Genomic DNA, 13,775 nt, shown 5'->3' with positions numbered 1-13,775 from the left:
TCCAATATGTTGGAAATGTATTGTTGAGCAGAGGATCCCAACCCTTGTCTTTGGGTCACACTATCATGATTTCTGGTGCATTTGAAGCCATATTGACAAGATGATTTGATTCAGTTTACCAGGGGAAGGGACACATGTTAAATATGCTTACCAGTGAGCGCTAATTTAAAAGACACAAAAGAATTATTAAAATCATGCACACATGCATGATTTTCTGAATTTTCTGAATTACAAACTTACATAAAATGCACTAACAAAATATATATTTATAAACACATCTCAAAATCACAATTGTAATAGTGGTATCAAGCAGCGTGACAGAGATATTAAACAAAGAATAACTTTTGTCTGAGTTTTTTCCCTACTAATAAAAATAAAATAAACGGTTTAACTGTTTTACATTTTTATTTGTGAGATAATACTGCTGGAAGAAAATAATCTCCCATTTAAAAAAAAAAAAATGTTTACACGTCTTTGCCAGACGTATTAATGTTACAGTTTATGTACTCTAATGAAATGCAATTATCATACTGATTCACTGACGCATGTGATGTGTAGATTTATGAATATTTGCTTTAAAATGGTATCTGTGTGGAAAATTAAATCGTCCAATCACTGCTCGCTCGTGCTGCCCTACCACAGCTCTTGCTCGCGCACGCGCCAGCTGGGTTAGCGCGCCCACGCGGACCCGATGGTAGGACAGGTCACAGCTGAGCCGATGAGATCATGGAGGCTGCGCGGAGGTCGGACGGGATACGGCCGACGGGACTGAGCGGTGATGGAGAGCTGCTTGTCCGGTAAGATGGAGCTGCGCGTACAGGGCGCACCTGGACTTTTTTTTTTTTTTTTTTGTAAGGTGGGAGCGTTATGTGATGCTATTCTATGAATATAAATTAAAATTGACTGCGGTCAGTTTGCGTGACAGATTATTTCTTATGTAAGATACAAGCTCGGACTCGTGTGGCCGTGTAGATGCTAGAAACTAATCCTTTATGCCGTGGTCGTAGTAGAATTGTTTGGGCGTCTGTGCCCGGCTTGCCTGGTCACTTATAAGGTCTTCTTGGTAGGTTGTTCGTATAGCTTTAAACTATGTTAAACTACTTATTAAACCCTTTTACTATGAATAATAAATCATTATGCTTTGAAGGTGTTCTGTTTTCGCAGTAAGGGTGGTGACTCCACTTTTATCTCCACAGCAACAGCTGGTTGTCGACTCCAAAGTAAGCTGCAGGCGCTTGTGGACTGATTTAATGCCAGACGCGCATTTAAATCGAGCATTCCCACCCCCTTTCAGTTTCCCTGTGCGTATTTGATTTTATTTATTGTTTTCGTTTTAAAAACGAAAACATTTAGCGGCATATACTGTACTTCGCTGGCATTCACTTTAATGAACCAGCTATTTGTGGCACCTCCACCTCAGTATTTGTAATATAGAAAAAAGCTTTATAGGTACTAGCTAGCATGTGTGTACTTTCTTTTTTTTTTTAACCACGTGTAGAATCTATTTTAGCATGGTCTCACTTTGAATAGAAAAACTGCATAGTACTTTTCTATAAGCCCAATTTATTGTCATTTAGACAACTGTACATCTCATGTACATGACATTCCGTTTATTGTCCCGAGCAATAACAGATAAGGGATTGACAGCTATGTTATGATTGACAGGCAGATTTAACCAGTCCCTCAGTTGTATCCTGTAAAGGGACTCCAAGTACCCAATCCTCTTAGATTAGAGGAGGGATTATGATTTGGATTTGCCTCTGCTTTATAGTCAGTTCTCAATGTCTGCTCCCCCAACATGCTGGGTGTCTAAGGGAACTTTTTTATTTGTCTGAAAATGTTAATATAGTATTGTTTTTAACATGCTAAACCCAAGAAGTTTCTTCATTACCACTTAATATGATACATACACATGTATTAACAGCCCGCTGATTTCATGTTGATTTCTATCACATGATGTACCAAGCAGGATTTGGCCTAAATTCAAAGTACCTATTTTTTGTCCCCTATTTATAGTTGAAGCCTGAGGTGTGTACAGCCTTTCAAAGTCTGACTGTAAATTTGAAATTGGCCCAGAGGGATGGGATGTAATGAAGAGTGGTCTTTCAATTCTCTTTGCAGTCTCTTGAGGACAAAGCATTCCGCACAATGTTTTCTTTTTTTGTCAGACTTCTGCAGACATTTAAGTTCTCATTTAATACACGTTGTGGCGCTAAATTAATCACACCTATCCACATCCTTCCTTTTTCACTTTTGGTTTGGGATGTAGAGACTGGGATACTAATGGTTTGTACTTAAGACACAGTGAATGCTGATTTAAGAGCACTTAGTTGTTTTCTGTACTCTGCTACTGATCTATAATCTCATTATTAGCAAATAAGTTGATGTCCAGTTCTCCCAACATTTGCAATTTCTGCAGTGGGAAGAAAAACACTTAATCTTGAAGTTGTTGAGTAGAGTTTACAACTTTGATCGCCTTTTTGAAAAGAACAGTATTAGTGTGAGCATACAAATGGTTACTGTTTAAAGTTGTGTTGGTTTTGCCCATTTTTAATATCTTATTTCTTGTTGTCGCATTTCTGTACTTCTTGTATGTCTGTCTTACTTTTTGCTGCCTAGAATCCATGATGACCTGCAGTGTAACTGAAAATCCGAGACATCTTGCCTATGTCACTTGGAGCCTCACTGCCAACAGCCTCATATTTTCTTCACAACAGACTAAATAAGTCTCAATTCCTGCACAGTCAGCCATGGACAAGTGAATAGTGAGCTGTGAATAAGTGCCCTTTATTACTCCCATTGCTTATTCTTATTCCACAAATGGATAGCCCAGTTTTCCTGTCTGTGACAATTTGCTTCCAGATGTTATATTTTGCCATACAACCATGCCTTTAAACATAAGAGCCAAGCCCTCGCACGGCAAGCTGACTCCTGCTGCCGCAAAGAGTGGTGGGCAAAATGATGGCAGCTCATCTCATTCACGCTTCTCGAGGTCTGCAAAACAGGGAAAAGGTAAGCAGGCCGTCAGCTCAGGTCCTGGGTCCCGATCAGGACTTGAGCCTGGCTCTGTGTCAGGGGGTGGGCCTCCACCAGCAGCTAAACTGACCGGAGCACAAGGTTCAGTTTCAAAGGTTGGCTCAAGACTTAAAGTCAACACATCAACCGCGGATAAAGGATCAGCTCGTGGTTCAGCAACGGCTCCAGGTGGCAAAACCATGTCCATGGAGAACATCCAGTCTTTAAGTGCGGCCTATGCCACTTCTGGCGCCATGTATCCCAACGAGCGGGAGTCCTTGGAAAACTCTGGTGGATACCCTAAAAGTACCATGACATTAGGGCGGAGTACCAGCCGCTCGTCTTACACTGGTCGCAGTACAGCAATTGGAAGCACCCCAAACATCACGACCTCTGGTATGCACCACATATCAGACTCTTGTGGAGACCCAACTGTGTTTTCTACAGGAACTTCCAGTTTGCGACGACAGTTTGGAAGATGCACACAAACACTGGATTCGGATGATCGGGGAGAGGTTTCCACCTGTGATCTCCAGGCTCAGCTGAGGGATCTGCAGAGAGAGAATGAAAGTCTCCGGAGGGAACTGGATGGAGGGAGGGATGGAAAGACAGGCTATGGCACGAATAGTGTTAATTTCTGGAGCCCTGATGTAAAGAGAGACAAGGGGAGTAGGCGTGAAGAGGGAGTAAGGACGCCAGCTCTAAAGGAGCAGTGCAGAGTGAACCAAGAAGATTTACAGGTGAGAAAGCAGACAGCTACAGTGCCCTATCTACTTGAACTTTTACATATTACAGCCTCAAACTTCAACTTTTTTTATTCGGATTTTATGAAACAGATCAACAAATAATGGTGTATAATTGTAAAGAAAAAGGAAACAATCTTACATGGTTCTTAAACACTGTTTCAAATGAAAATCTGAGCTTTGGTACACATTTGTTGAACCTCCTTGAATTGCCATTAGCCTAGGTATTGAAGATGCACCAATTCTGTGCTTCTTGCCCAATAAGGATTTCTGTTTCTTGCTTTCTGTCTGCACTCCTTTTAAGTTTTTCTGTCCAAGAGCAAAACCTCGGAAAACATCTTGTACCAGAGGCTTTTGTAAAGAGGTAGCAACGGAAAATGAAGGAAGTGCATCAAAGTACATGATGTTGCATTTTAGAATGAAAATGAAGGGCCATTATAATTATTGGCCTGTAGATTGTTGCAACTTTACTAAAGCCACTTGAGAGTCTGTGGAAAAATTTGTTCATTAACTAACCATTGTGTCTGAGTTTGAGGTATTTGCAGAGAAGAATAAGCAATTAATTCTAGTACATATGAAAACTCATTCCCCAGAGGTTCTACAGCTGCAAGTGCAATAAAATGTGGTTCTGGTATCGATTTGGAGTGGTTAGTACAATACCACTTATTTTTATTAGTGAAATAGTTAAAAACTGAAAAAAAAAAAAAAATAATACATTTAGCAATTTCCTTCCACTTTACAGCTGTGCACTCCTTTGTGTTGGTCCGCCCTATGGAGTAATAAGGAATAATAAGTAAACACGTAGTTATTGTAAGGTGATAAAATATCAAAAAGTAATTTCAGTGTGTTTATTCAATAGTTGCATTCAGTTGTTTTGTGTTCATCTCTGAAAATCACTCTGTCAAAACCCCATTTGTTCTCATCTTCAAGGTTACACTGAATAGCTTGGCTGCCGTTTTGACGTAACAGTGTTTTCCATGCTACCTCCATGTGTTTCCATGGGAACATGCTCAAGGTGTTTGCCGGGTTTGCCGGGTTCTCAAAGGGCTCAACAGCTTTTGCCGAAGGAATGGTGACCAGTCTGTCCTGTGCAGTCTCTCCCCCGGAGTCTGTCCCACTCATTCAGAGGTGTTATCCATCTGTCTGCCTCACCCACCGCATGGCCACTGTCTTCTTTGTTTATCCTCCCTTGGCTTTTTATCTTGGTGCCCTTCTGTTTCTCTCTTTATTGGGCATTTTACATCTTTGTGTGTCTGTTCTTTTTCTTGAAGAATATCTAAATACTACATAGTAATGCTATTCCGATTTTTTTTTAAAGTTGTTTGAGGTTTCACAAATTACAGAAGCTGGAACTGTGATTGTTTTGTTGCTTTTACACACACACACAAAAAACAATATCTGCATCCTCCTGCTGTAACCTAGGAGCTTCCTCTGCATTTTTCATTTATTGCTTTTTTATCTCACTCGCTCATAAAGTGTAAGGGCACTATACTGTAACAAAACACGCATGCATGACACATGAAGTCAGAAAATGTAAAAAGGAGAGAAGGATTAATTAGAAACGAATATGAGACAGCCTTTTTGCTCTCAAATATGCTTAAAAACTGCTGATTAACATCATTTTCTTTGTCTGAAACATGGTGAGCTGACTTGTCCTTGATTGCACCTTCGCATTTTAATTTGCTCAATCTGTTCGGACTCTGTGAACAAGGTCATTCTACCTTAACCAAATCAAATTTCGTTGCCTGATATTAATTTATGTATTTCTTTCCAAGCAATTAAAAGCTTTGAAAGCAATTTTAGAAAAGGCAACTAAAAGCTTCGTTAAAAGCAAATGGTCATAGTCAGAGAACATGTTTTTTTGTGTTGCCTTCTGTCTCTGCTTGTGTCTTTCTCTGCCATTGTCTGTGTCTCATACGCACCCGCCCACAGCTGTTGAGCTCAAGTTGCTCACAGTTTTCTTCACAATATTGATTTGACCACTCATTAAAGAGCAACCATGTCTTTCCCTGTGCCTCAGCCAGCGCTATAACTCAGTGTCTCCAACTCTTACAAAAAAAGAAAAGGTCACCCTTTATCTTCTCACTTACCTCCAGTTCAGTTTATCTTTTTCTTCTCTATTTTTCTCCTCCATTTCTCCTTTTTAAAACTTTTTATCTTTCTGTGAGTCTCTGGGAAACAGGTGAATCTTACACGATAGCTGCAGTTTACCATAAGGAATGTCACCTTTTCTTTCATCTGCACTCATTTGACCTTTCCCCTCTGGCCATTTGTGTGTTGGGCGTGTGTGTGTGTTTGTTTGATTTGTGAATGTGTACACTGTACACATAAGCATTTGTGTATCTACAGTCTCGGTTGTGTGTGTTTTTGAGAAGGACTGTCCTCCCACTCTAATTTATTATTCAGTGTGAGATGTTGCATTGATTATCCATAAACTCCCTCGCCTCGCTCTTCTGCATCTCCACTCTGTGTCCTTGGCACTCCCCACCTTCTGCACAGGAGCACAGAAATCAGTGTTGGCGTGAAAAACAAGTAAAGGATTCCCACTAATGATTACTATAAGTGACAAAATATTAAAGGGGTTTTCTAACAAATTTATTTGTTTTTGCATAGATTATCGCTATCAAAACTAGTCGGACTCTACTGCTTGAAAGACTCTGTTACGCAAATCTACATGTCAGGTGTGTCTGAAGCATTTGCGACATGTCCAGTGGTGGGACAAAATACTTGCTATTTTACAGACTTCCTCATATTTTTTACATTTTTGCCACACTTAAATGTTTCTGACTATCAAACAAGAAGGGCTAATTAAAAATGGCTATTTTCAAATGAGGATTTCATGTGTTCAATGAAAAAAGCTGGAAATCAAAAATGAAGAGCAAAAAGTAGTGCCAGTCTAAATTTATGCCAAATGTCACAGTGTGCATGGCTTCCACTAAGTATGAACTGTGGTTCACTTGAGACCCAAGCCCTTAGAAATGGCTTTTGTAGCCCTTTATATTTTAATAGCTGTCAGTCATTTTTTTAATCAGTTTTTTTTTTTCAATTCTTTAGACTGAGTCATGATGGTTCTACTTTTTGAGATTTTTAATTTTCTACTAAGTGACAATTTTATTCTACAGGTGCATCTATAATTAGGCCTATTTGAGATAGATAAATCTCACAAAAAAAAGTCATTTACTTTATGAGTTCAAAAGGGGGAAACTACTTTTTAAATAAATAAATTCAGTCACCATTTGAAAACTAAAATAAGTCTGGTTACATTTGTTATTAAAATCTGTTTGTTGACCTGAAGCATCTGACTGTGACAAAAACCCGGACAAATAAAAACGAAGAAATCTGGTAGAGGGCAAATGCTTTTTTGAAGCACGCAGTAAAATCCTTTTTTTGTTGTTGTTGTTACATTTAAACTGCTTTTTCACAGATGTCATTAAAGCAGTAGTCTAATTTCTCAGCTGTCACAATTATAGTAATTATTTGATCATTACTGTTTTTAGCAGCGATGTCTTTCATAGTATGGTACGTACAGCGTCGTTCCACCTGTCATTGTTTGAATATCGTTGAAGATATTGTTTCTCTTCCTCAAAAAATATAGTTATTAAAATAATCATATTCTTCTTCACTTTTAAGAACAAGTTCTGTCCTTTTTGTCCTCTGACAAATTTTTTTTAGTTTTACCTATTTTATGCAGCCAGACTGAAGCCTTGTCTGTCAGTGGGCCTGGTGAGGGATGACTTGAGATAGTAACAGTCACTTGATAAATTGTTGTCCCGAGGATGTGAAGTCAAAAGTGTAAGGGAAAAAGCAGTCCATGTAAAGTATGAAAACTCATGTGATTGGCAGAATAGTCTTTTTGACTAAAACATTGGACAAACAGTGATGCTGTCCAAAACATTATGAATCTTCTCATTGACTACTATGTGCAATATAGTTTACCCCTAGTAGTCATTGCTGTAGTTTATCTTTATGAAACCATTATTTAGAATTTCCTGGTTTTAGTTGTGTTAAAGATCTTGGAAACAAAAAACAAAACAAAACAAATGAAACTAACCGAACCTGTAAAGAAGCTCCTTTTTTCTTTCTTTCTTTTTTTTTTTAAGATAGTAATGCCATGGTTCTCCCCAGCAAAAAAGAAAACACACAATGACTCAAGGATTAAAAAGTTATAAAATAATAAATAAATAAATAAATAAAGTCTTCAGCTGCTTGTTGATCTAATTTACTGTGTCCCCTAAGTACAAAGACTCTGTCACCTAATTATAATTTTAGGAATAACATAGCCTGAACTTATTATCACAATTTTGTGTGTACAAAATTCTATGAACCTCTATTGTGTCTTCTAAAAAAAGGTAGCAGTTGAAACAGAAATCCCCTACAATGAATACCGAAGGACACAGCTGCTACAGAAACAGCTGTAATAATTCTTATAGAGGCGTTATGAAAACTTGGGTTTTGTGGATAACTTTTTATGTCTTTCCCTTCTAAATTTAATCTCCATGGTAATGCAACTTTCATTTTCAGCTTCTTGTCAATTAGAAATTTTTAATTATTTGCTTTGCTGTTTATGGTTACCAGATGTTCGGTTAGATTTGTCCCTTTTTGATGCACTTTGAATAATGGAAAACATAAAGTCAGAGACACCTGTCCAGTGTATTAATGTTCTTCATAATTAATAATCTTGCAGAAACATTATCATTACGTACAGTCAACTTTAGAGATTTATGAGATTAGCTTAATATATTCATGTATTTTTCTATTTGTAACAAAAACAGAATATTGTCAAACAATATTGAATTTTTTAGTAATTTAGAATATGGAAACTATTTTCAAGTATTTCACTCTAGTTTCCTTAACTCTGTTTAACTCTAGTAAGTATGCCAGTGAACTCAGTTCACACAAATAGCCAACTTTATTCTACCTTTCCACTCTAATGGTATGTCAACTACAAATCCTGGCCCCTTGTACCTACGTATTTCTAAGAGAAAGTCCGCCCCCTTGTGGCCTAGTTGTGTAACTACCACCCTCTAGCTTTACTGGCATTATGTGTCTGTGTTTCTTTTATCCCATTCTGCTACAGCTGGGGGATATAAGAAGAAACAAGGTCTGTTTTATTTGTTGTTTTTATATATGTGTATGTGTTGTACTCATTTTTGGCCATTTGGAATTTGAATGATTACTGAAAGAAATTTCACTTTGTGGTTTCAGCAACTTCCTTTGACAGTTCAGGAGCTACAGGAGGAGCTGAGAGCTCACAGAGAGACGAACACTCGCCTGCGGCAACAGCGGCAGCAGAGCAGCTCCTATCGAGAACACCATATGGACCAGGAGTTCAGAGGGGGGCTCAGTCCTGGCCACAGTCCCAGACAAAGTTCCATAAACCTGCACAGTCCCGCACCTAAGAACAGCCCCAAAGCCAGTCCATCGAACACCTACAATCCAAGGCAACAAGAGGCTGACATCATCATTCACAGTCCTGGCTATGGGTGTAATACATTGGCAGCTACGCAGAGACTTAGCCCAGCCAACACCCTTCAGCCTGGGCAAAGGAACAGTCCAAGCCAGCCCCTCTACAGTCCTAGCCAGGGAGCACTGCCCAGCTCTAGCCCCCGTCATCCATGTAGCCCCTGTCAGGTGCCTGGGTGCGACGGCTTTTCTTCACCTCCTCCTCAGGATCCAACAGAGGAAAACTTCTTCCGACTGCAGTCAGAACATGAGCGTCAAGCCAATGAGTTGTCCCTGCTGAGGAAAACTATGGAAGAGATGGAGATGAGAATCGACTCCCAGAAGCAGACGCTGGGTGCACGAGACGAGAGTATCCAGAGGCTGCTGGAGATGCTTCAGGGTCAGGGACAGTGGGGACGAGGACAGCGGACAGGCATTATTACCATGGCAGCCCAGGAAGCTGATGTCCACTTGGAGAACATGCATTTGAGAGAGGTGTGTATGCCTTCCTCAAAGTTTTTCAATGATTTGTATTAATAACATTATTTTACAGGCTGAATGGCAGCAGTAACTGCCATCGAGCAATTTAGTGAGTGTTTTGCATCTCTGGGGAAAACCAGCTTTGTTTTCTTTGCAAAGTTGCATTAATTCAGCTATTAAAAAAAAATGACCATGGATGTTCTTTTTTAAGGTCAAGGCACAGTATCTCAATTAGATTCAAGTTTCCACTTTGACTAGGCCACTCCAAAATCCTACTCAGGAATCCCATTCCTGAGTAGCCACTCAGGAATAGACGTCATTATGTGCTTTGGGTCATTTTTATGCAACATAATCCGAGTATGAATTAGTTTAGGGTCAAACACTAATGGTCAGTGATTTTCCTGAAGGATTTTCTGAATTTATGGTTCCTTTATAATGGCGACATAACTATCTGTGGCAGCTGTGTTGCCATATTTAACTGTTGCTATGATGTTGTTTTATTTTTTTTCTCAAAATGTTTTAGCTTTACGCCAAATATAGCAGCATGCGCTTGTTCCAGGAAATTAAATTATTATCTTGCTAGTCGACAGAATATTTTACCAGAAGACTTGAGATCATGAAGATGTTTTTTGGCAAATCCATCCGTCTATCTGTCCGTCCGTCCGTCCATCCGTCCGTCCGTCCATCCGTCCGTCCGTCCATCCGTCCATCCATTTTCTAACACCCTTGTCCCTAGCGGGCTCAGGAGGTGTGCTTGTGCCTATCTCCAGCTAACTTTCCAGGCGAGAGGCGGGATACACCCTGGACAGGTTGCCAGCCTGTCGCAGGTTTTTATTTTTGGTAAATGTGAGATCAATTTTGTGTTCATTTTGGTCAGACTGGGTTTTTGTATTGAAACTCTTTCACAAATGCCAATGTTGCAGAGTTTATTTCTTCTGGTTGAATCATGAGCACTGACCTTAACTGAGGCAGTTGAGGTCTACAATGCTTTAGATGTTTTTGTGGTTTATTTTGTGATGTCCTTTATGGGTGCTTCATTAGCTTTTTATGGTAGGCCAGACAGCCTCTCTTGGAAAGGTTTACCACAATTCTGCATTTTTTCCATTTATAAATAATGGGCCTCACTCTGACTTACTGGAGTCTCAAAGCCTGAAAAAGGCATTGCAGCCCTTTCCAAACTGAATCAATGAAATCCGTGACTTTATCATTGGAGCTAATTTTTTTTTTTTTTTTTAGCTCTGTTGTAGGTTTTTTAAGTATTTGCCCTTTTGTTGTCAAGCAGGTTCTGTTTAGACTTTTTCTTGATTTTAAATGTCTGTCAGTAATCAGACCTGTCTGGTGAAATTGAACTCAACCTTAAAAAAAAAAAATATCTGTCACAGTTAATTTGTGATTCAATAGCTTTCTTGAAAAACAAATTTTATCTCAAGGGACTTCCTGGCAAAGTCCTGAGTAAATAGAAAAAAATGGAGACAGTTGTCTTTTCTCATGGGAAACACGTTTGAATAGTTAAATATTTGTGTTGTTTCGTATTTGACAAGAACATTATTTTCTGATATGAAGTTTCTTTGACTGTATGATACTTTTAAATGTGTCAAAAACCAAAAACAGAAGGGACAATTTGTTTTTCACAACATCATAGCTAAGACTTGAACATCTCTTTTTAAAAAAATCTTAACACAGATTTTCAGATATCAACATTAGCTTTTTTCTTATGTTACTTCACGCAAAAGTCTGTTTATCTGCTTTTATCTTTGTTTGGATTTTAATATTTGTGCATGCACCTGTTTTTTAGTATGTTTTTTGTGTGGTGTTAGAGCAGAAAGCAGCTCAGCAGGTCTTATCAATGGACCAGATTAACATACGGAGAGCTCTAAGCTCGTGTTCAGCCATGCAGTTTTACAATCTCGTGTTGTGTGTGTGTTGGTGCGTGAGTGTACGTGCTTGTTCAAGAGCATGCACATGTATATAACTGCTGATCATTTGTCAGTCGCAGTGCAGCCAGAGTTGCATTTGGCATCTCACTGCAATGATAGGAATGAATATTAAATGAACTGGGATTATAATGAACCTCATCAAAAAAAAAAATATCCAAATGTTAATCTTTTTCTCCTGATGTGACATTATCACAGCATGTGGGTTCAGAAATGTGTGTTTCTGCACAGGTGTGTGTATCCTCTGCTGTGAGGGCTGGCAGTATACTGCTCTGTAGCTCCTGACTCCTGCCTTATCTATTTTTAACTTCTAAATCTTCTTAACCTTTAATTTCCCTATCTCTGGCTCTGTGTGAGTGTGTATTCTATGCCGGTGTATGCCTCCAACACTGTTTGTGTCGTAATGTTCTTGACTTTCTTTCTCCAAGTCTCCCTCCGGTCAGAATAAAGGAATGTGTGTATGTGTGCGTGTGCGTGCGGGGGTGTGAGCATGTGTACACATCTGGATCCTTTCGACTTACCATTTCACGCAAGAGAATTCCCTCCAAGGATTTCTGATGGGATATCCACCCTTGCCTGGAGTTTGGCCACCAAGGCGATTTTTGGTTGGTTTAGGCCATGTTAATGCAGACGTGTGTGTGTATGTATCCGTTGGTCACGTATGGGACCTAACCGTGAGTTGTACGTAAGACGTGAGTACCTGTTTACACACTCTTTTAGTCATGTTATTTTTAAACCGTTTGACAGCTTCAGATAGGCTGTGTATTCTACAAAGGAGGAGGGCAATCACGTCTGAGTGGTCTGTCAAAGGGAGAGGTAGACATGCTAGAAAGGTTCTGTTTTTCTAAAGTAGAAAAACAGACTGTGTTTATCTGAATATTAATGTATGATTAATGAGAGAAAACACTCTGACCTCCCTGATTGAAAAAAGAGGGAGTGTTGTTCTTTCAGCTTTTTTTCTTTTTTTAAGTTTCCCTCATGGAAGACAAGGGTAATAGGGTCTCTGCTGGAGCATTTATATACATATATGTGTGCAATTTAACTATGTCCGCCACTTTGAACTTTTGCATTCAGGAGTGAAAACATTTAGTCTTTAAAGTTTTCTGAAGTTTCTTTGTAAAGTTTTTTGGGACGTCTTTGAGAAACTGCCAGGAGGTTTGGCAGTTGGATTCCTTTGAAACTCTTTGCTTGATGTATCAGTTTTTGAATGGCTGGTCTGTTTGAAGAACAAGTGTGCAGAACAAGAAGCAGCTAATGTCTGGCATAGGTTGCTTCACTTTGTATGTTACACTAGCACATGTCACAGTCAATGCAAGCCAGGGATCGTATAGAGAAGCAATTGCCTTTGTTAGGGAGACTTTAGTTCTCTGATTAGCACCAACGGAAATCGGCCCAACCGCTTTTCATTACTGCACTCGTTGCTCACTTTAAATGACGGTGCTTGTTTAGTTTAAGCAAGGATAATAAATGTCCCTGTTTTCAGTTTGCTGGGAAGTTTGTTGGGAGAATGACTCAATGTTTTTGTTGGTGAGAGGAGAAATGCTGTTGTTAGGTTTAGGTGAATATTTTACAGAAGTAGTGCTTCAGATGTAGGATATGTAAAAATGTATGGTCTTTTAATAACATCATAACATATCCTATCCAGATGTGAAATCACAGTCAGTGTTGATGTGGTCTCCAGAAGTATAGTGTCTTTCAAACAGTTTCAAACCCCTTGAAGTCTTTCTCCAGTTTTCTTCTATGTATTTTCTTAGGACTTTAACAGATCTAAACAACTAACTGTGAAGTGGAAGAAAATAATATATATATAATTTTTTAGCTTAGTCAGATCGGATGGAGAGTGCTACAGATTCCCAATTGGATTTAGGGTTTCTGGGTTTCTAATACATAAATATATTTCCATCTAAATTATTTAATTTTAACTTTGATTGAATTGTTATTGTCCTGGTCATAGTTGGGCCTCCACTTCAGTTTTTTTACAGCCTCTAACAGGTGTTGCTCTGTCCACCTGTTAGAGGCCAACATAATTTCATCAGTTCTTACCAGTATCATCACCTCTGTTGAAGATAAGCAACCCCTGACATGTTGCTGCTGTGCAGAGATGAAATGAAAACCTAACCAGTCTGTATCTCTGACTTTTCTGGCATGTTCTTTAGATCTT

The 13,775-nt window shown here is 39.1% G+C and overlaps 1 protein-coding gene across 7 annotated transcripts in view; it reads left to right on the top strand.

Annotated features, from left to right (window-relative positions):
- The first annotated feature begins 663 nt into the window (after positions 1-663).
- The window catches only part of LOC106959471 (ELKS/Rab6-interacting/CAST family member 1-like), a 203,552-nt gene continuing 190,440 nt past the window's right edge, over positions 664-13,775 (top strand). For 3 of the 7 annotated variants that reach the window (XR_001427360.1, XM_015052057.1, XM_015052054.1), the window contains exons 1-4: positions 665-797; positions 2,620-3,755; positions 8,836-8,859; positions 8,964-9,695. Coding sequence is in view for 6 of the 7 variants with exons in the window: in XM_015052057.1 (XP_014907543.1) it covers positions 2,886-3,755; positions 8,836-8,859; positions 8,964-9,695 (1,626 nt within the window). In the remaining variant the exon portion in view is untranslated. Of the gene's footprint in view, positions 798-2,619; positions 3,756-8,835; positions 8,860-8,963; positions 9,696-13,775 lie in introns of all 7 variants that reach the window. The other 4 variants (XM_015052059.1, XM_015052058.1, XM_015052055.1 and 1 more) reach the window with 3 other exon arrangements.

The sequence above is a fragment of the Poecilia latipinna genome, unplaced genomic scaffold (genome assembly GCF_001443285.1).
Source record: "Poecilia latipinna isolate Pla-1442-1.1 unplaced genomic scaffold, P_latipinna-1.0 Scaffold1085, whole genome shotgun sequence".
NCBI lineage: Eukaryota > Metazoa > Chordata > Actinopteri > Cyprinodontiformes > Poeciliidae > Poecilia > Poecilia latipinna.
Note: the sequence above shows the minus strand (reverse complement) of the source record. Positions and strands in the feature narration are given on the sequence as shown.